The sequence below is a fragment of the Ailuropoda melanoleuca genome, chromosome 10 (assembly GCF_002007445.2).
Source record: "Ailuropoda melanoleuca isolate Jingjing chromosome 10, ASM200744v2, whole genome shotgun sequence".
In the NCBI taxonomy this organism is placed as follows: domain Eukaryota; kingdom Metazoa; phylum Chordata; class Mammalia; order Carnivora; family Ursidae; genus Ailuropoda; species Ailuropoda melanoleuca.
In genome coordinates, this window is record NC_048227.1 from 88,735,435 (window position 1) to 88,758,067 (window position 22,633).

General features: G+C 37.5%; 1 protein-coding gene across 1 annotated transcript in view; it reads left to right on the forward strand.

Moving 5' to 3' along the window:
• ZC2HC1B (zinc finger C2HC-type containing 1B) overlaps positions 1-22,633 on the forward strand; it is a 45,032-nt gene that overhangs the window by 4,148 nt on the left and 18,251 nt on the right. Inside the window, exons 2-4 of the mRNA XM_019796136.2 lie at positions 5,971-6,032; positions 8,529-8,648; positions 9,173-9,311. Of these exons, the coding sequence (XP_019651695.1) occupies positions 5,971-6,032; positions 8,529-8,648; positions 9,173-9,311 (321 nt within the window). The remainder of the gene's footprint in view (positions 1-5,970; positions 6,033-8,528; positions 8,649-9,172; positions 9,312-22,633) is intronic.

Sequence of the window (22,633 nt, forward strand, 5' to 3'; positions counted from 1 at the left end):
CCAGTGTTGGTATCTACATATGTATTTTGTCATAGAATGGTTATATTCTCAGGGAATTTTCATTCTTTTTTTTTTTTTTTTTAAAGATTTCATTTATTTATTCGACAGAGATAGAGACAGCCAGCGAGAGCGGGAACACAAGCAGGGGGAGTGGGAGAGGAAGAAAGGCTCATAGTGGAGGAGCCTGATGTGGGGCTCGATCCCACAATGCCGGGATCACGCCCTGAGCTGAAGGCAGATGCTTAACCGCTGTGCCACCCAGGCGCCCCAGGGAATTTTCATTCTGTCTTGAGAGTGCAGAGGCTGACAGGCAGAGTTAATGTGAGCCAAGTAGAGGAAGGGGGTTTGAGGTGTATACTCTGCGTTCAGCGTCACTATTCATGAAGGGAATCACTAGATTAATCACTGTATATACATAGACACACACACATGCCATCAACTTCATTAATTAGGTCCCTTATTTACAAATTTACCTATTTGCTAAAATTTGGAACTCTAGAGTCAATATGCACGGTGCTTTTATGGTGATTCACAGACCTGCACGTAGCAGTTGAAAAGCTGAGTCACCCGACATGCATGTTCTCAGCAACGGTGGAACAAGGTGATGCCCTGCCTTCTTGTTTCAGCTCTCATACTGTAAACAAGTGTCCTTTTCAGTCTGTGCCACATTTTTTCATGTTTTAACAATTTTTCTCGGTGATTTCACTGTTTAAAATGGCTCCCAAATGTGTTGAAATGCGGGAAGGGTGTGATGTGCCTTATGGAGAAAATATGTCTGTTAGATAAGCTTCATCCAGGCATGAGTGTTCACTGTTACTGAATGAACAGTATCTATTTACGCAAGGTGTCTTTAAGTAGAAAAATAAAACAAGGTTGTACATTGATAGGTTGATAAAAATAGTGTGACCAGAGGCTCACAGGAGCCTAATCCTATATTCCCCCTAGAAATAATAAGTCAGTATTTGCTCCTTCAGTGCTCACAGAGACTTTATGGAATATAGCTACTACAAATAATGAGTCAACCATAAATATATGTATACATCTATCTGCCTACCCATGCCTTCAGTGTTGACTCATGCACATATCTCTTTTTGTCATTTTTGGAGAGTAGGCTTATGCGAGAGTTGGGGAGGGCTGTCACCCAGGGGGTGTAGAGTGAGGGAGGGGATCTAGGAATCAACTTTTCAGAAAACTTCTATCTTGGCCCTCCATATTTTAGCAGGTTCTTCCTCATTTATCTCATCCCAATCCCACAAGTACATGCTGCTCTGGGAATTCCTATGACTTTGAAGGGTTCAAGATAAAAATCTAGGTGGGTTGATTCTCCCTACTGTCAGCTTGGGAAGTGGATTCTGATGTAGTTCTAAGTCCTCCAAGTCACTTACCATGTCGGTCAGTTTTATAGAGTCAAATTTTTTTATTGTCCTCTTCCTGACCTTGCGATTCTCTTTGTCTCTGTTTTCCTTTACTGTACCTTTTTGGGGCTTTGGTGGAAAGCAAAATTTGATGGAGTGTTCTCTCTGCCATCCTGTCTTAATTCCTTTTCCTCCCTCATAACTCACGTTCCTGAGGTAAGTGAATAAGTTAAGGCCAAATGCTACCCCGTTTACCGTAGGGCCATGGAAGATGTCGATATTGCTAATGTTTGTATATTCTGGATTGTAGAGGACTTAAATTCTTTGACTCACTGACAACTGAATGAGAAAATGTCCTCCTTTTCTCTACCATGTCTTTATAAGGAAATGTGGATTGGTAGGTGTCTGTACAAAGCGTTCTTAACTCCCAGCTCAGAAAGAATGTCTAGTCAGAAGTAGAATTTTTTCCAGTTTCATTATAGCCATAATCCTCTCCAGGCTTCTTATAAAATTTTTGAACTGAGATCGTCGTAATGCTTATTTTTCATTGTTAACATGCTAAAACTTTTGATGGCTTCCAGATCACTTTCTTTTCCTCATTCTAAAAATTTTCTAAGATTTTAAACCAAAGTGTAAAAATAACAGCCAATGTATAAAAATAATGGCCACTTTAATAGTCTAAGAGAGGGTAAAGATAAAATAGCTAAGTTGATACTGATCTTTTTAGAATCTTTTCTATCAAAAGGTTCTTTTTTTTAAATGTCATTGTTTCAATTTTTAAAACGATAATGAATAATCTTTGTAGAAAAATGGAAAATGCAGGAAACTAATCACCTTTACTCTTAACCACATATATATATGTGTGTGTGCATAATCTATATAACTCCTAGTCTTTATTTGTAAATATGTGAATAAAAATGTATCATTAACATTTTCCATGTTTTTCTACCATAAATCCTTTTTAATTACTACATTCTCATTCACTGGTTGGCAACCTATTTCTTAGTATGATTTTTGGCTTTGCAGGCCATATGGTCTCTGTTAACTGTTCAACTCTACTGTTGTAGTGTGGAAGCAGCAATAGACGTGTAAACAAATGGGTACTGTTTGCCTACAAAACTTTATTCACAAAAACATACAGCTTCAGATTTGACCCACTGGTCATAATTTGCTCACCCCCAGATATTTCTTTAAATTTCTTATTTTGACAAAATTAGCGCACAAGAATTGCAAAATAGTAAGAGTTCCCACTCACCTTTTACCGTTTCCCCAATTTAAGTTACAGCTTAAATAACTAGTACAATATCAAAACCAGGAAATATACTTGTTTACAATGTGAATTTATAGTTCCATACCATTTTATTACATGTGTAACCCCCATCCACCACCACAGTATGGATCTAGAATTATTCCTTTTCTCCCTGCCCCCCCCACCATATTTTATTTTTAAGGAAACTTTACATCCAACATAGGGCTCGAAGTTACAGCCCTGAGACCAAGAGTCCTATGCTCTATCAGCTGAGCCAGTTAAGTACCCCAGAACTATTCCACTACTCAAAGGTCACCTTCATTCTACAGTCACAACCACCTCCCTCCCCAGCCATCCCTCCATGCTGGCAATCACTAATCTATTCTCCATCTCTCTAATTTTGTCATTTTGAGGTTGTTCTACAAATGGAATTATGCAGTACATGACCTTTTGAGATTGGCTTTTCTCCGCATTGAGATCCATCCAGGTGTTGCATGTATCAATACTGTTCTGTTGAACAGTATTCCAGGATTTGGCTGTAACAGTCTAACCATTCACCTGTTGCAAGGCATTTTGGTTGTTTTAAATGATTCTTCTAAGGTTCTAGTGGTCACATATTCCATGTGACATAGCATTCTGTCACAAACACGATAGACCTTGATTTCCATGTTTAATTCGACTGAGGAGGCAGGTGTTCCCTTCCTTATAGTCAAGCTTCAGAACCGAATGTGGTTCAGAGTGCAGTGGTCTATCGATTTCAGGTATTCAGTTGAATCCTATTGTATCTGTCATTCTTTTAAATTCATTGAACTAATTAAAACTCACTGATTTAAATCAAAGGCTCTTTATCCTTCAGGGACTTGCATTTGTTTTGCAGGTTAGCACCGACATACCTATATTTATGGTGATGGTTGAATACGGTTTTAATACTTGTGGGGATAGAGAGTTGGGTTTGAGTCTCCATGTTACTACTTACTACCTGTGGTCTTTGAGAAGTTCCCTAACTTTGAACCTTTGTTTTCTTACCTGTTAAAAAAATAAATAGTCCCAACTCTGTGAGGAGTAAATGAGATTATTAGGAAAAGTGTTTAGGGAACAGGAAAATACCATACAAACCTTACAGTACTATTCATAAAAATAGAAATCATCATTATTGGTTTAGAAAAAGCAGTTTTATTATTAAAATGATTACCTTTTATTAACTAGTAAGTATCTGTTTGCTGAAAAAAAATAAGACTCTTTTACAGAGTTAGAAGGCCAAAAGAACAGAGAGGAAGAGTAATATTTCTGTATGCTGTAATGGATAACCTGTGTTGCAAATACAATACCATCTGGCAGATGTGAGAAGAAATCATTTAAATCAACAATGTCTGTAATGAGCTACCATCTGATTCCTGTTAATCAGTCCTTCCTTTTTCAAACCGTCTTCTCTTGGTTTCCATGACCTTGTTCTCTCCTGTTTCTCCTTCTGGCTTATCATCCTCATCTTCTTGGCCCTTAAATACGGAGTTCCCTAGGGATCATCCCTGTACTTCTCTTTCCATGACCTCTTCCCTGGCAATATCATGCCTTTACATCACTCTCCAAACAAAGCCTACATCTGTGGCTCTAGCCCTGACCTCCCTCATTTCCATCCTGCTGGCTGGATAACTCTTTCAAACTCAGTATTTCCAAAGCTGAGGTCATTTTCCTTACTAAGATGGCCCTTTTCAAATTTTGTTTCTGTCCACAGCCCAACCCTCTTCTCAGTCCTTCTGCACTGTTCTCTCTTTGTCACCTCCTTACTCACTCCACATCTAGTCACGTTGTCAATTCTTTGAGCACAGTGTCTCTCATTTCCTCTTTTCTTTCCATTTCAGGCCTACAGCTTTAGCTTTTTAACTGAAATAGTATCTTCCCTCCCCACTACCATCCATTCAGCCTTCCACAGTTCTGTTCAGATTCTTCCTATCAGTGTCCCTGATTGTTCCCCTTGTTTGTAGAATAAAGCCCAGATGATTAGTCTAACATGAAGTCATCTCCATGATCAGCTTTTCTTTTTTTTTTTTTTAAGATTTTATTTATTTATTCGACAGAGATAGAGACAGCCAGCGAGAGAGGGAACACAAGCAGGGGGAGTGGGAGAGGAAGAAGCAGGCTCATAGCGGAAGAGCCTGATGTGGGGCTCGATCCCATAACGCCGGGATCGTGCCCTGAGCCGAAGTCAGACGCTTAACGACTGTGCCACCCAGGCACCCCCATGATCAGCTTTTCTAATCTATATACTCAACTCCAGATGAACTTAATGAGGTGAAACCTTTACAGAATTCCATAATGTTTTCCTTTCCTTGTGACACTTAACTTCATTTAATGCACACTCTCTCTCCTTTTCTCTGCTGGACCCATGTATAGGTTTCTCTCAGTATTTCCACCGAGTTGCATGTAGCAGATATTTATAGAATGAAGGATTGGTACTAAGGTAGGAACTCAATTCATGTTTGGCCCACACATTCAACAAGTATTTATTGAGCACCTTGCTATGGGTCAGGTACTTTGAGACATGGGGCACATGTGGGTGCAGTCTCAGCCTCTTTTTTTTTTTTATTGATTTTATTCCTCATTTAACTTTTAAAAACCCTACTTGAATATTAAAAATAGCAAGTAGTGACCGTGTTGTGATTACAGTCCCTCACTCATTCACTACTGCATATAAATCTTAGCAGTGAGTGTTATTCACTGACCTCATTAAGAAGTCCAACCAAACCCCCTTCCTTAGGATGATGCTTATACTCTCATGCTTCTGCATTGTAATGGTGCCATCTTTCCTGATTTGAATAGAAGTCCGTTAGTTCTACCTGGTCCATTTCATCAGTATCTTATACTCCCTTCCTGTCGGGTTTTTCCCAGCAAAGAGCATTTACTGAGAGAGTGCCATTCTCAGGAAAGTTTAAACGTGATGATTAGGTGACTCTTTTCATATGATCTGTGATAAAATTTCCACGCCTTCATGTAGCACACACATAAGCCTTACATCCTAGGAGGAATCTTAAAAATGTTACCATTAGATAATTTATGACTTTACACTAAAGTATTAACTTTGTACTTATGTCTAAAGCAAAGCTGTTAGGCGCTTAGTTTAAGAATATATTAAAGAATTGTACTCTGGTTGCCTGAAGGACATGGAATTTACCTGTTTAGTGAAGTGAGAAGTCTATATTTGAAAAAGAAGATGGGTGAGTTCATGAAATATCTTCCTAAGAGAAGGAAGTTGGTGGGGAGGGAAAAGAGTGAGGAGATCAAGCTATCGAAGTCCCCTCCAGTTAGTCATTTCTTCTCAGGCAGGCAGTTCCACAAAACTAACATAATGTGCTTTTGGATCTTATACAGATGGCAATCAGGAGTTACTTCCCTGTGAAGTCTGTGGAAGACGCTTTGCAGCAGATGTTCTGGTAAACATAAAGACATTTTGTAGATGTGTTTCGTTGGAGTTAAATGAACTGTCAAGTCAGTGAGGAGGCTGCAGCGGCAAAGATTAAAGACAGATGTGGAGAGAAAGCAAGGGAAGAGAGGTCCATAACCTATGGCTGGCAGGTCCAGAGGACACGGAGGCACATAGATGCCACCCCATTCAAAAGGGAGCCTAATTAAACATGGTACTCTTAGAAAAAGGATGCCAAATGAAAGTGTTTTGGCACAGCTGATTGTCTCTTGAGAGGTTTTGGCTCTTTTGCCTTTTCTATAAGCATCAAAAATTCAAATTTTAAGGCCAAAGCACCAGGGAAATTAGCTAGTCAAGAGGAATGAACATTGAATTTGGAGCATCTGGAAACTTGGCTTTTAGCCTCAAATTTGTCACTAATTCTGACAAGTCCTTTAACCTCCCTCTGTTTCCTGCTTTGCCACGTATAAAGACAGAACCTTTCAATTTCAGGGATTTTATGTAATTTGAACAAAATGGATGTAAGGCCTGTTCCAAGATCTAATTGTTAATCAGATTCAAACTAACTGCACGTCAAGTCCTCTGATTGATGCCTATAAAATGGAATAAAAGCTTAATTTATTTCAAAATTAAGGAATCAAACAGGTTTTAGATTCCAATATTATAAAGAGATTCCCAAGAAAAATGTTTAAAAAAAGAAAACTTGAGGTGATAATGCAACTCGGAATTTGAACATTTTAGATCAAGGAGACGTAATGAAACTTAAACGATTTGGACTATACACCTGACTGCATTTGGGGTGAAAGCCTGTACAATGAAGTTGTAGGTTTTCTTTCTTGGGAAATTTTAAAAAATGAAATATCTGTTCTAATTAACTGTAGATAGAGCTTCCTGAATTTAGAAGCAGGAACTCGAGGGCCTGTTGAGGCCCAGGAGTCTACCGGTATGCTGCTTTTGCCAAACCAGGCCTGCACCCCATAAGAACGAGTTTGAGACCTAGAGGGTACCATTCATTTGGGAATCACTAAATGTCAAGTATGTCTTGGGTCCTCTTGGGTTTTACTTCTAGGCCTATCTCCAGGCTACAAAGAGCATTTGATCAAGTGATGTGCTTTCTCTCTCTAATTTAAAATGGTATGGCTTGGCCTCCTGGGTGGCTCAGTGGGTTTCCAACTCTTGATTTTGGCTCAGATCATGATCTCAGGGTAATGGGATGGAGCCCCACGTTGGGCTCCACACTCAGCGGGGAGTCCGCTGGAGATTTTTTCTCTCCCTTTCCCTCTCCCCTCCTTTCTCTTTCTCTCCCTAAAATAAATAAATAAATCTTTAAAAATAAAATAAAATAAAATGGTATGGCTTGTTTGTAACAAGGTGCAGGGATTTTTATAGAGCCCCATATTTTGTTGGATGAAGGAACTGTGTGTTAACTATTATGAGTTGCATATCCACCAAGGAAGAGGACATTTAGTTGGAAGTTGTTGGTATAATCCTATAGTGGTGCTGTAACAGACTTTGTAAGGGTGGTACACAAGCAAAGCTCTGTGTTGATTCCCTGTCTTATGTACTAGAAATGCTGAGTACTTAAAGATTACTTGGCTGGAGTAAAGAATGTTTTCCCTGCCGATTGTCTGTTAAATGTTAAATATTGTAACATTTTAAAGCTTAATATTAAATGCTTAGATTTGCCCTGAAATAAATGACTTCATGGATGTGAAATGTTTGGATAAATTAAAGGAAAATATCTTCATAATGTAAATGGAATTGGTGTATCCTTCATTTATTTGTATGGTTGTCCCAGTTGTCTTTTGCAGATGTTCTCAAATATTTCTTTGAAACCTCTCCACTCCTTGAGGAAGTTAAGTAGTTTAATTTACTGTATGTAGAAAAGTGACCCCGTTAAATTCAGTTTTGAAATTTCTGAGTGGTAAGAAGAGTTTTTCTGAGAAGATTCCACTGATAGGAACTAAGTTTCCTCCTGCTGTGTGCAAAGGACTGTTTCAAAAGGATGGTAAAACTGAATGTTAGGATTGTTGGGACTCAGGTCCCTGTTAGGTCACTGGATGACTTGCTCATGGAATTTGGGAATCGTGGATGCAGGAAACAGAGCAGAAGACATAATCAGGAGAATTCTGGGCTTCAGTGAGTACCTAGCTCAATATCAGAAATACTTATTTCAATTTAAACTAGGAAGTTTGGCTTTACAACATTATTTAGTGCCTGGAACCACTCACACAGCCCAAGTGGTAGAATTCAATATATATAAAACCAAATTTGAAGTAAGTCTCTGTAGCTGTGGAGGCCTCTTCTTGACCTTACCCTCACGCAATATCTAGTGATGTGTAACATGGGTGGAGAGAGCCAGATGGATTTGCTCTGCTGTGCTTTGAGAGTTGGAGAATGAACTTGGCTCCGAAGGTGAACCCTGTCACTCCAGTGGGGGCTGCCTGAGTACAAACCTTGTGACTGTACATGTTAAAAATTTTAATCCCCGCTGTTTCTTTTCTAGGAAAGGCATGGACCAATATGTAGAAAACTCTTCAATAAAAAACGTAAACCTTTCAATTCCTTGAAACAAAGATTACAGGGTACTGACAATCCCATTGTGAGAAAGGCTCCTCTATCCAAGGTACTATCAGTATCTGCTTATTGTTCTTGATTACATCCTTAAGTACATTAAAGTCTCTTTTTGGCTCTCTGGTTTCATTTTTGCTTGATAGTGCAGTGTAATGTCATGTAAGTATAATCCACCTTTACTGTTTTCTTTTTAATCATGCTCACTTAGATTTCGAAATGTATTTCAGATACTTTCCAGATGTGGCAAAAAAGAATCTCGTTTATGTTTTCATTACTGTAGCGTTAAATCTAGCAATTAACTTGGAAGAGAGTCCCTTTTAATCTTACATTTAAGTCTTTCTTTAAAGTTTTATAGCTTGTTTTTCTGATTGGTATTTTGTGTTTTCCCTCACTGTTCTGAATTGCAAATTTTATTACTGTATTTTCCAAACTTCTTTTTTTGTAATTTTGAAAACAAATTGTTTTCCCTCCAAATTTCAGTCCTGTCTCTTGTAAATTTAAATCTCAGGTTAAAGTAAAATTGCAGTGGAGAGATGTACAGTCTAGGTTAGTATATATTGGTTTTGTTTTTTATAGCCTCAACCTGTGAGGAGATCTAACTGGAGACAACGACATGAAGACTTCATTAACGCCATCCGATTGGCAAAGCAGTGTGCGCTAGCCATTAAAGAAGGCCGACCTCTTCCCCCTCCGCCTCCTCCATCCATCAACCCAGGTGTGTGGCCAATTTGCTTTGTTTTTAGCATTTTACTCTTAACCAATTGTGCTTGATTTGGGGCCAAATCGTCATGACTTGCTTCCTCCTATGCATTCTAGAATAAATAATAGCAACTAAATTATATAAAAGTAATTTTATCATACAATATGTCTTATCCTAATTTCTTTTTAGTTCTGCATAAAGATTCTGTATTCCTTTTAACTCCATGAGAATACCACTGTACCCAATGTCATGGCCATTCACGTCATGGTGTTTGAGAATGGGGCTGTGCAGGGCAGTTCTACGGTAGCTCCACAGTGTCAGATACCCATAGCTCTGGGTTGTTGGGGGGGTTAGTTTTGAGATAAAAACACCATGGTATTAAATTCACCATTTTAACCATTTTAAGTTGTTCAATTTTGTGGCCTAAAGGTTTCTTACCCTAAACTTTTTATTTTGAAAGTTTTCAAGTTTACAGAAGAGAAGAAATAGTACAATGCTCACTCATACCTTCCACTGAAGTTTGACAATTGTTGATATTGTCATAGTCTCTGTCTTTTTATTTTGGGGGGAGCAGAACTATTTAAAACTAAGTTTCAGACATCATAACACTTTACCCTTAACTGTGTCAGTGTGCATTTCTTAAGGATGAGTGCATTTCCTTCCATAACATATAGACTAATATTTTCCCAGTTATCTTAAGAATGTCTTTTAAAGCTCTCTCCTTGACCCCTAGTCACAATCTAGGATTCAGTCAGGGTTCATGCATTTTTGTTGTCTCTTTTCTTTAATCTTGCACAACACCCCTATCAGGCCAATTATTTTTTAGAGTATCTCTTTTGCTAGATATGTCTGTTTTTTTTACTCAGGCTAATGTTTAACTTGTTCCTCTATCCTGTTTTTTTGTAAATTGGAAATTAGGGCTAGAAGCTCTATTAGATTAATAATAATATTAATCCCTATCAGATACAAGATCTTCAAATATTTTCTCCCATTTCGTGGGCTGTCTTTTCACTTTCTTGATGGTATCTTTTGATGCACAAAAATTTTTAATTTTGGAGAAGTCCAGTTTATTTTATTTTTCTTTTGTTGCCTGACGTTTGATGTTAAATCCAAAAAATCACTGCAAAATCAATGTCATGAAGCCTTTCCTGTATGCTCTCCTCTAAGAGTTTTATAGTTTTAGCTCTTATGGTTTTCTCTTTGATCTAGGTGGAGTTAATTCTGTATGTGGTATAAGGTAATATCCCAACTATTTTGGAAGTTGGATATCTAGTTTTACGTGTGGATATCTAGTTTTCTCAGCACTCTGTTGAAAAGACTATCCTTTCCCCATTGAATGATCTTGGCACCATTATCAAAAGTCAGTTGACCTTATATGTGAAGGTTTATTTCTGGGCTGTCTGTTTTAGTCTGTTTTCCTTATGCTAATTACCACCCTGTTTTGATTACTCTAGGAAATTCGTAGTAAGTTTTGAAAGTTCTCCAAGATTGTTTTGGTTATTTGGGGACCTTTGAGATTTCATATGAATTTTTAGGATGAGTTTTTTTCTATTTCTGAAAATGCCATTGGAATTTTGATAGAGGTTGCATTAAATCTGTACATAGCCTTGGGTAGTGTTGTCACCATAACAATATTGTTTTCCAGTCTATGAGCATAGGATGTCTTTTAATTTACTTACCTTCTCTTTAATTTCTGTCGTGAATATTTCATTGACTTGGTGTAGGAATATACAACTCTTTCACCACCTTCGTTAGATTTATTCCTAAGTATTTTATTCTTTTTGATGTTATTGTAAATGGAATTGTTAACTTTGTTTTCAGGTTGTTCATTGCTACTGTATAGAAATATGACTGATTTTTGTGTATTTTGTATCCTGCAACTTCGTTGAATTTTGTTAGCTCTACCAGTTGTTTTTTTGGTGTGGAATTTGTACGGTTTTCTACATATAAAATTATGTCATTTGTGAACAGACATAATTTTTCTTCTTCTCCAATTTGTCTGTCTGTTTCTTTTTCATGTCTCAGTTCTCTTGCTAGAACTTCCGATACTATATTGAATAGCAGTGGTGAAAGCAGACATCCTTGTCTTGTTTTCCATTGAGTAAATATTATCTGAGGGTTATAATTATCAATTTAAAGCATAAATAATAGCATTTTATGACAATTATGATGTGGAAGTAAAATGTATGAAGACAATACAACAAGTTTAAGGAAAATGGACATACATTGTTGAAAGGTTCCTATACATTATACAAGAATAGGTTTAGTACTCATTAAACATGAAAAGATATAGTATTATTTGAAGGTAAAGTTGTATATGTTAAGGATGCCTTTTTTTTAAGATTTTTATTTATTTATTTGACAGAGAGTGTGAACATGAGCACAAGCAGAGGGAGTGGCAGGCAGAGGGAGAAGCAGGCTCCCCACTGAGTAGGGAGCCAGATACGGAGCTTGATCCCAGGACCCTGAGATCATGATCTGAACCCAAGACAGACGCTTAACTGACTGAGCCAGCCAGGCACACCATTAAAGATGCCTATTTTAAACTCTAGCGTAAACACACAAAAATATTGACATGTAGCTAATAACACAATAAGTGGGATAGAGATAAAATGAAAAAAAAATTCAATCTAAGAGAAAAGATGGGATAAAGACAAAGCAAGATGGTAAACTTAATCCTGTCCTAATCATATGGACAGTTGCATGTAAATGATCTAAACCATTCAGGTAAAAGGCAGATTATCATACTAAATAATAAAGCAAGGTCCAATTATATACTTTCCACAAGAAGCACACTTTAAATATGAAGACACAAATAAGTGTGCCAGACAAGTGACAAAACAAGGAGGTGTTGCAGGTAGGTCTAATGGGGCGACATCCTCACTAAGGGATAGCTGCCCCTGAGTTAGCAGGGCTGCTGCCTCAAAGGAGCACACACCAGGATTGCCAGATCTAATTTCTCAAAGGGTGGCAAAAACCACAGATTTCCTGATTTATAAATATCAGAAACACAGGTTTTTTTTGTTTTTTTTTTTTATTTTTTTTTAAAGATTTTTTATTTATTTATTTGACAGAGATAGAGACAGCCAGCGAGAGAGGGAACACAAGCAGGGGGAGTGGGAGAGGGAGAAGCAGGCTCATAGAGGAGGAGCCTGACTTGGGGCTCGATCCCATAACGCCGGGATCACACCCTGAGCCTAAGGCAGACGCTTAACCGCTGTGCCACCCAGGTGCCCCCAGAAACACAGTTTTTTAGAAACTTCAGGTTTGAGTCTCTGCGGTTGGAAGTTAGGCAGTGGTTTTCTTTGGAGGGGTGGGGATGACCAGGAGTGGACATGAGGAGCATTGCTAGGAATGTTCTGTGTCTTGATCTGGGCTGGTTACATGGGTGTGGGCAGCTAATAAATATTTCATGGAGACATACACTTGTGATTTGTGCCTTTTCACTTGGATAAATGGGTAAAAGAAATAAACACCAGCAATGTCAAAACAGCTATAGACTGGCCTGTGAAAAGCATGGGGAAGGATATGTATGCAAACAATCATAAAACCGGAGTGACTATTATTAGTATCTGGCAAAGCAAACATCAGTGTTACTATTAACAGGGGTAATGATTAAAAATACATTCATTAGGAAGGCCTATCAGTCCTAAATGTTTATGTACCTAGTAACAGAGCTTCAAAGAACATGAAACAAAACCTGGGAGGAGCAGTAGAAAGATTCACAATTATATTTGGAGATGTTATCATTCCTTTCTTAGTAGCTGATAAAATAAGCAGCAGGAAAATCAGTAGGGATGTAGAAAATTTGAACAACGGTATCAACCAGTTTGACCTAATTGATACCTATTGCTATAATGTGACATGCAGCAACAGCAGAATATAATTCTTTTTAAATACATATGGAGCATTCGTCCAAGGCAGACCATGTGCAAGACCACAAAGTAAGTCTCAATTAATGTAAAAAGGATTGAAATCATACAGATTGTTATTTGACACAGAACTAGGTTAGAAGTTAATGATGAAAACATATCTAGAAAATTTCCTAATATTTGGAAATTCCCAACTCATTTCTAAATAACGCATAAATTTAAGAAGAAATCATAAAAGATATCAGAAAATATTTTGAACTGAATGGTAATGAAAACACATTAAAATTTGTGGGATTCAGCTAAAACAGTGTCTAGAGGGAGTTTTATAGTTTTAAATGCTCATATTAGAAAAGAAGAATGGTTTAAACCAATTACTTTATTCTTCCTCTTTAAAAAGTTAGAACAAATTATACCTAAATTAGAAGGAAGAAAATAATAAATGTAAATGTAGTTCACCATATTAACAAAATATTTTTAAAAGCAGATAATCATCCCAATACAGGAAAAGCCTGTGACAAAATATAACACCCATACATGTTTAAAAAACAAAACTCTTAGGTAGAAATAGAAGGGAACACCTCAATAAAGGACATCTTTGAAAAATCTACAGCTAACATTACACTTGATGAAAAACTGAGCACTTTTCCACTGAGATCACAAAAAAGCAAGGATGTCCTTTCTGACCACTTCTGTTCAACACTGTGCTGGAGAAAAAGTACCCAGTGTAATAAGGAAATAAATTATCAGAGAGGAAGAAGTAAAACTGCCTTTATTCACAGATAACATAATCGTGAATGAGTAAATGTAGAAAATCTTAGTAAACTATAAGAAAGCTACTGGAAGTAAAAGTTCATTTAACCCACTTTCAGGATATAAAGTCAAGGGGCTCCTGGGTGGCTTAGTCAATTAAGTATCCGACTCTTGATTTTGTCTCAGGTCATGATCTCAGGGTCCTGAGGTTGACCCCCTCCATCAGGCTCCACGCTGAGTGTGGAGCCTGCTTAAGATTCTCTCTCCCTCTGCCCCTACCCCCTTGCTTGTGTACACTCTTTCTCTTAAAAAAAAAGGATATAAAGTCAATATACACAAGTAAATTTTATTTCTATATACTAGCATAAACAATTGAAAGACAAAATTAGAAATAGTATTTACAATTATGAAAAAACATTAAATACTCGGGTATATATTTAATAAAATATGTGTAGGACTTGAAAAATGAAAACCACAAAACATTATTTAGAGAAATAAAAGAGGACCAAAATAAATGGAGAGATTTATCATTTTCATGATTTGGAAGAGTCCACATGATGTTACGATGTCAGTTCTTCACCCATTGGTCTATGGACTCTGTAATTCCAATAAAAATCCCTGCAAGTTTTCTTTGCCAAGTAGGAATTAACTAGTTGATTCTAAAATTATATGGAAATTCAAATGATCTGGAATAACCAGGATGGTTTTGAAAAAAAGGAAAAAAGCAGAGGACTTACACTACCTGATGTCAAGACTTACTATGATGATACAGTAATAAAGTAGTTTGATATTGGTGTACCAGTTGAACAGAAAAGAGAATCTAGTTGTAGACCTCCCACCCACGTATGGGTGACTGGTTTTTGACAAAGGTAATTCCATGTGGGAAAGGATAATCTTATTAACAAATGAAACAGAGAAAACTAGGTATCAGTTTGGAAAAAATGAGCCGTGATACTTATATAAAAATTAATTGACAAAAAATAATTGACAAAAATTAATTCACAATGGAACATGGACCTAATATAAATGCACAATTCTAAGATTTCTAGAAAAAACAAAAATCTATGGTCTGAGTCAACAAAGATTTCTTAAACAGGATGTACTAATGTACTATTGATTTTTAAAAAGGAAATTGATAAATTGGGCTTCACCAAAGCTAAAAATTTTAAGTTTTGAGAGACACCATTAGAATGCAAAGGCAAGCCACAGGCTGGGAGAAAATATTCATAATACATATATGTCTGACAAAGGACTCATACTAAGAACATATAAAGAACTCTTACAACCAATAATAAGCCAGCCCAGTAAGAAAAAAGGCAAGAGATATATTTGAACAAAGGCGTCACAAATAATAGCCAATAAGCACATAAAAAGACACTCAGTGTCTGTTTCTATCAGGGAAATGTGAATTACAACCACAATGAGATACCACCACATACCCACTTGAATAGCTAAAATTAAAGACTGACAATACAAATGATAGCTAGGATGTGGAACAGCTGGAAGTCTCATACACTGCTGATGGGGTATAAAATAGTACAGCCACTTTGCACTGGTATTTTCTTAAGTTAAACATATACTTATTTATAGAGCAATTCTATGCCTAGGTATTTATGTGAAAAACTGGAAACATGTTCTTAAAAAAGACTTATATGTTCATGTTCATAGTAGCTTTATAGCATAAACTGAAAAAAATAAACCTGAAAATGTCCATCAACAAGTGAATGGATAAACAAAACAGAATACAACTCCATAGTAGGAAGAAAGTGCAACCATACGTGCGCACCATGGGTGTTCTGTTACATGAAATTATAGAACAGATATCTTTAGTGACAGGAAAACAGAGTTTTGATTGCTTGAGACTGGGTTTGGGGGAATATTGACTGAAAAGGGGCATGAGGGAACTTTTTGGGGTGATGAAACTGTTCTGTTTTAATTGGAGTGGTTGCACAAATGTGTACATTTATCAAAGTCATTGGCCTGTACACTTAAAATAGTTGCATCTTCCTGCATGTAAATTATTTTTCGAAGTTCATTTTAAACAGGAAAAAACCAAAACCAATCCCCAAAACCACAGTGGAATCATACTATAAAAATCATCTAAAAAATAGATAATCTGAACTTCTATACTGAAAATAATCTTTAAAAAATATAACTATTTTTAATTATTTTTAAGTACAGTTAACATACAATATTATATTAGCTTCAGGTGTACATTAGTGATTTGACATTTATGTGCATTACAAAATGCTCACCATGTTAAATATAGTTACCATCTGTCACCATACAGATTTATTACGATATCATTTGACTATATTCCCTATGCTATACTTTCATCCCCATGACTGACTGACTTATTTACTACTTACTGTTAAGTTTTGAGGGGAAGATAAAAATATTTGGTACTGAAGGAAGTGCACAAGAATGTGGAGTAGAAAGATTATATTGGCTAGGGCGCCTGGGTGGCTCAGTCAGTTAAGCATCTGACTCTTGGTTTCGGCTTAGATCATGATCTCACGGGTTGTGGGATCAAGCCCCACGGCAGTCTATGGGCTCAGCAGGAAGTCTGCTTAAAGATTCTCCTCTTCTCTCTCTCCCCTCACTCATGAGTGTGCTCTCTTGTGTTCTCTCTCTCTCTCAAAAAAAAAAAGGATTATATTGGCTGTAATAATTTTCCAAAGAGCTTTACCTTGACTATCCTTAATACAGGAAATTATTTCAGTTGCTGAATGATTTGAATTTTAGAGCTCTATGTGGAAAATAAAGTATATTTTAGTTGGACCACTGTAATAGTGTTAAGATTGATTATTGTGGGTGTGGTTGGTCTTTCACCCATTGACAGAGTACATGCTAGTTTTCTGCTGTTCTTTCATAGTTTTCCTTGATTAATTTAGATTATTTATTTGAGAGTGAGAGAGCACAAACAGGAGGAGCGGCAGAGGAAAAGGGAGAAGCAGGCTCCCCACTGAGCAGGAAGCCCGACGGGGGCGGGGGGGGGGGGGGGGNGGGGGGGGGGGGGGGGGGCGGGATGATCCCAGGACCCTGGGATCATGACCTGAGCCAAAGGCAGATGCTTAACCACTGAGCCCCACCCGGGTGCCCCTCCTTGATTAATTTAATATGCTTTTTTTTTTTAATCAGAGGAAGAAAAACGAGTGGGCTAGGATGTTTTGTTTGTTTGTTTGTTTTAGATTTTATTTATTTGGGAGAGAGAATGAGCAGCTGGGAGAGGCAGAGGCAAGAGGGAGAAGCAAGTTCCCAGTTTAGCAAGGAGCCCAATGCAGGACTCAATCTCAGCATCCTGGGATCATGACCTGAGCCGAAGGCAGCTACTTAACCAACTGAGCCACCCAGGTGTCCCATAGGATGCTTTTGATAATGCTTTTATATTGCATCTGGTGTTTGTTTTTGTTTTGTTTTCTAATGAGGAAAATTAGATTCCTTTTTTTAATTAAAAAACTTTTTTTGGCAAAATGACCTTTTTTCTTTATCCTTTGTTTAGGATTATTGTTTAAGATTCATCCTTTACTGAAAGGGTGCCTTACTTTTTTTGTAATTGGAAGCTTGTACCTCTTAATCCCTTTTTACCTGTTTTGCCCATCTTCCCCCCGCAACTGGCAACCACTTGTTTGTTTTCTTTTCTTTATTTTTTTTTTAAGATTTCATTTATTTATTTGACAGAGAGAGAGAGACAGCCAGTGAGAGAGGGAGCATAAGCAGGGTGAATGGGAGAGGAAGAAGCAGGCTCCCAGCAGAGCAGCGAGCCGGATGCGGGACTCAATCCCAGGATGCTGGGATCATGACCTGAGCTGAAGGCAGACACTTAATGACTGAGCCACCCAGGCGCCCCACCTGTATGTTCTCTATATTTACAAGTTTGTTTCTATTTTTTATTTATTTGTTCATTTGCTCTATAGATTCCACATACAAGTGAAATCATATGCTATTTATCTTTTCGTGTCTCATTTCACTTAATATAATACACTTTAGGTCCATCCATGTTGTTGCAAATGGCAAGATTTCATTGTTTTTTATGGCTGAGTAATATTCCAGTGTATATGTATACCACATCTTCTTTATCCATTGATCTAGCAGTGGACATTTAGGTTGCTTCCATATCTTGGCTATTGTATCTTGGTTATTATAAATAATACTGGCAAAGACCATAGGGGTCCATAGATATTTTTGAATTAATGTTTTTATTTCTTTGGGTAAATATGCAGGAATGAAATTACTGGATTATATCGTACTTATATTTTTAAAATTTTGAGGAACTTCCATACTCTTTTCCACAGTGGCTGCACGAATTTCCATTCCCACCAACAGTGCATGAGGGTTACCTTTCTCCGCATCCTCACCAACACTTGTTATTTCTTATCTTTTTTATTCTAGCCATCCTGACAAATGTAAGGTAATATCTCATTGTGGTTTTGATTTGCATTTCCATGATGATGAGTGATGTTGAGCATCATTTCATGTGCCTCTTGGCCATCTGTATGTCTTCTTTGGAAAAATGTCTATTCAGGTCCTCTGCCCATTTTTTTTAATTGGTGTTGAGTTGTAGGAGTTCCTTATATATTTTGGATATTAACCCCTTATCATACATATCATTTGCAAATATCTTCTCTCAGTCAATAGGTTGCATTTTTGTTTTGTTGATGGTTTCTTAGTCACTGTGGAAAAGTTTTTTAGTTTGATGTAGTCCCAGTTTATTTTTGCTTTTGTTGCCCTTGTCTAAGGAGATAGATCCAAAAAAATATTACTGACTAGTATGTCCAAACATTTATTACCTGTATTTTCTTTTAGGAGTTTTATGGTTTCAGGTCTTAACATTTAGATTTTTTTTTAAAATATTTATTTATTTATTTGACAGAGAGAGAAAGAGGGGGGCGGAGTATGAGCAGGGAGAGCAGGAAAGGAAGAAGCAGGCTCCCTGCTCTGCCAGGAGCCCAGTGCAGGGCTCGATCCCAGGACCCTGGGATCATAACCTGAGCAGAAGGCAGCCACTTAACCAACTGAGCCACCCAGGCGCCCCTGACATTTAGATTTTTAATCCATTTTGAGTTTATTTTTGTATATGGTATTTTAAAAATGGCCTAATTTCATTCTTTTCATGTGTCTGTCCAGTTTTCTCAACACCACTTATTGAAGAGATTGTCTTTTCCCCACTGTATGTTCTTGCCTTCTTTGTCATAGATTGACTATATAAGTGTGGGGTTTTTTTCCTGGACTCTTTATTCTTTTCCATTGATCTGTGTGCCTGTTTTTTTCCCTGGACTCTTTATTCTTTTCCATTGATCTGTGTGCCTGTTTTTGTGCTGCTTTTATTACTATAGCTTTGTAGTATAGTTTGAAATCTGGAATTGAAATCTCCACCTTTGTTCTTCTTTCTCAAAATTTCTTTGGCTATTTAGGGTCTTTTGTGGTTCCATGGACATTGTATGACTATTCTAGTTCTGTGAAAAATGCTATTGTTATTTTGATAGGGATTACATTGAATCTTTAGATTGCTTTGGATAGTATGGACATTTTAACAATATTATTCTTTCAGTCCATGAGTGTGGTTATCTTTCCATTTATTTGTGTTGTCTTCATTTTCTTTAATCAGTGTTTTATAGCTTTCATAGCCTTTCACCTTCTAGTTAAATTTATTTCAATGTATTTTATTCTTTTTGATGCAATTTTTTTTTTGTTTTTACAGATTTGTTTATTTGAAAGAGAGAGAGAGCACACACAGGGAGTGGGTGAGGGGCAGAGGTAGAGAAAGTCCCAAACAGACTACTCACTGAGTGCGGAGCCTGACAAAGGGCTCAATCTCACAACCCGGGGATCACAATCTAAGCCAAAACCAAGAGTCAGACCCAACTGACTATGCCACCTAGGCGCCCCTCTTTTTTTTTTTTTAATGATTTTTTTTATTATATTATGTTAATCACCATACAGTACATCCCCGGATTCCGATGTAAAGTTCGATGCTTCATTAGTTGCGTATAACACCCAGTGCACCATGCAATACGTGCCCTCCTTACTACCCATCACCAGTCTATCCCATTCCCCCACCCCCTCCCCTCTGAAGTCTTCAGTTTGTTTCTCATAGTCCATAGTCTCTCATGTTTCATTCCCCCTTCTGATTACCCCCCTTTTCTTTATCCCTTTCTTCCCCTACCGATCCTCCTAGTTCTTATGTTCCATAGATGAGAGAAATCATATGATAATTGTCTTTCTCTGCTTGACTTATTTCACTTAGCATTATCTCCTCCAGTGCCGTCCATGTTGCAGCAAATGTTGAGAATTCGTTCTTTCTGATAGCTGAGTAATATTCCATTGTATATATGGACCACAGCTTCTTAATCCAGTCATCTGTTGAAGGGCATCTCGGCTCCTTCCATGATTTGGCTATTGTGGACAATGCAGCTATGAACATTGGGGTGCATATGGCCCTTCTCTTTACTACGTCTGTATCTTTGGGGTAAACACCCAGTAGTGCAATGGCTGGGTCATAGGGTAGTTCAATTTTTAACTTTTTAAGGGACCTCCACACTGTTTTCCAGAGTGGCTGTACCAACTTGCATTCCCACCAACAATGTAGGAGGGATCCCCTTTCTCCACATCCTCTCCAACAATTGTTGTTTCTTGCCTTGTCTATCTTTGCCATTCTAACTGGCGTAAGGTGGTATCTCAGTGTGGTTTTGATTTGAATTTCCCTGATGGCTAATGATTTTGAACATTTTTTCATGTGTCTGTTAGCCATTTGTATGTCTTCATTGGAAAAGTGTCTGTTCATATCTTCTGCCCATTTTATGATTTGTTTATTTGTTTCTCGTGTATTGAGTTTGAGAAGTTCTTTGTAGATCTTGGATACCAGTCCTTTATCTGTAGTGTCCTTTGCAAATATATTCTCCCATTCCGTGGGCTGTCTCTTAGTTTTTTTGACTGTTTCCTTGGCTGTGCAGAAGCTCTTTATCCTGATAAAGTCCCATAAGTTCATTTTATCTTTTGTTTCTCTTGCCTTTGGAGATGTGTCGTGAAAAAGGTTGCTCTGGCCGATGTCATAGAAGTTGTTGCCAGGCGCCCCTCTTTTTGATGCAATTATAAATGGAATTTCTCTGTTAGTTCATTATTAGTGTATAGAAATACAACAGATTCCTGTATATTAATTTTGTATCCTGCACCTTTACTAAATTAATATACTAGTTCTGATAGTTTTTTTGATGGAGTCTTTTAAGTTTTTCTAAGCATATAGTATCACGTCATCTGCAAGTAGTGAGTTTTATTTCTTCCTTAACAAGTTTGATGCCTTTTATTTCTTTTTCGTCTGTTTTCTGTGGCTAGGATTTCTAGTATTATGTTGAATAAAAGTCGTGAGAGTGGACATCCTTGTCATCTTCCTGATCTAAGTGGAAAAGCTTTCAGCCTTTCACCATTGAGTCTGATGTTAGCTTTGCATTTGTCATATATGGCATTTTCTATGCTGAGGTATGTTCCTTCTGTACCCACCTTGTTGAGAGTTTTTGTTATGAATGGATGTTGAGTTTTGTGAAGTGCTTTTTCTGCATCTATTGAAATGGTTATATGATTTTTTTAAATGATTATATGATTTTTATCTTTTTTTTTTTAAGTAGGCTCCATACCCAGCATGGAGCTCAGTGTGGGTCTTGAACTCACAACCCTGAGCTGAGATCAGGAGTTGGACACTTAACTGAGCCACCCAGGCACCCCATCCTTTTTTTTTTTTTTTAATGTGGTATATCACATTGAGTTGTAGATATTGAACCATCCAGAATAAATCCTGCTCGATCATGATGTATAATCTTAAAAAAAATTATTTTCGGGGCGCCTGGGTGGCACAGCGGTTAAGCCTCTGCCTTCGGCTCAGGGCGTGATCCCGGCGTTGTGGGATCGAGCCCCACATCAGGCTCCTCTGCTATGAGCCTGCTTCTTCCTCTCCCACTCCCCCTGCTTGTGTTCCCTCTCTCGCTGGCTGTCTCTATCTCTGTCAAATAAATAAATAAAATCTTTAAAAAAAAAATTATTTTCATTTAGTTGTTTTTATTGATGTCCTAATGTTATATTAGTTTCAGATGTATAGCATACTGATGCAACAATTCTACATTACTCATTGCTCACCATGGTAAGTGTAGTCACCATCTGTCACTATACAAAATTATTGGTGTTATTGACTATATTCCCTATGCTGTATTTCTTACCTTTCTGAATTATTTATTTTAATGTGAATAAATTTGAATTTGGTTTGCTAATATTTTGTTAAGGATTTTTGCATCTGTGTTCATCAGAGGTATTGACCTGTGATTTGTTTTTGTAGTGTCTTTGTTTGGTTTTGGTTTTAGGGTAATAGCTGGCCTCATAGAATGAATTTGGAAGCATGCCTCCCTCTTCAATATTTTGGAACGGTTTGAGATAGATAGATATTTACTTTTCTTTAAATGTTTGGTAGAGGGACGCTGGGTGGCTCAGTCAGTTAAGCACCTGCCTTCAGCTCAGGTCATGATCCCAGGATTCTAGGATTGAGTCCCACATTGGGCTCCTGGCTCAGTGTGGAGCCTGCCTGTCCCTCTGCCTGCTGCTCCCCCTGCTTGTGCGTGCACATGCGCTCTCCCTCTCACAAATGAATAAAATCTTTAAAAAAAAAATATTTGGTAGAATTCATTTATCAATCCATTTGGTCCAGGACTTTTGTTTACTCGGAGTTTTTGG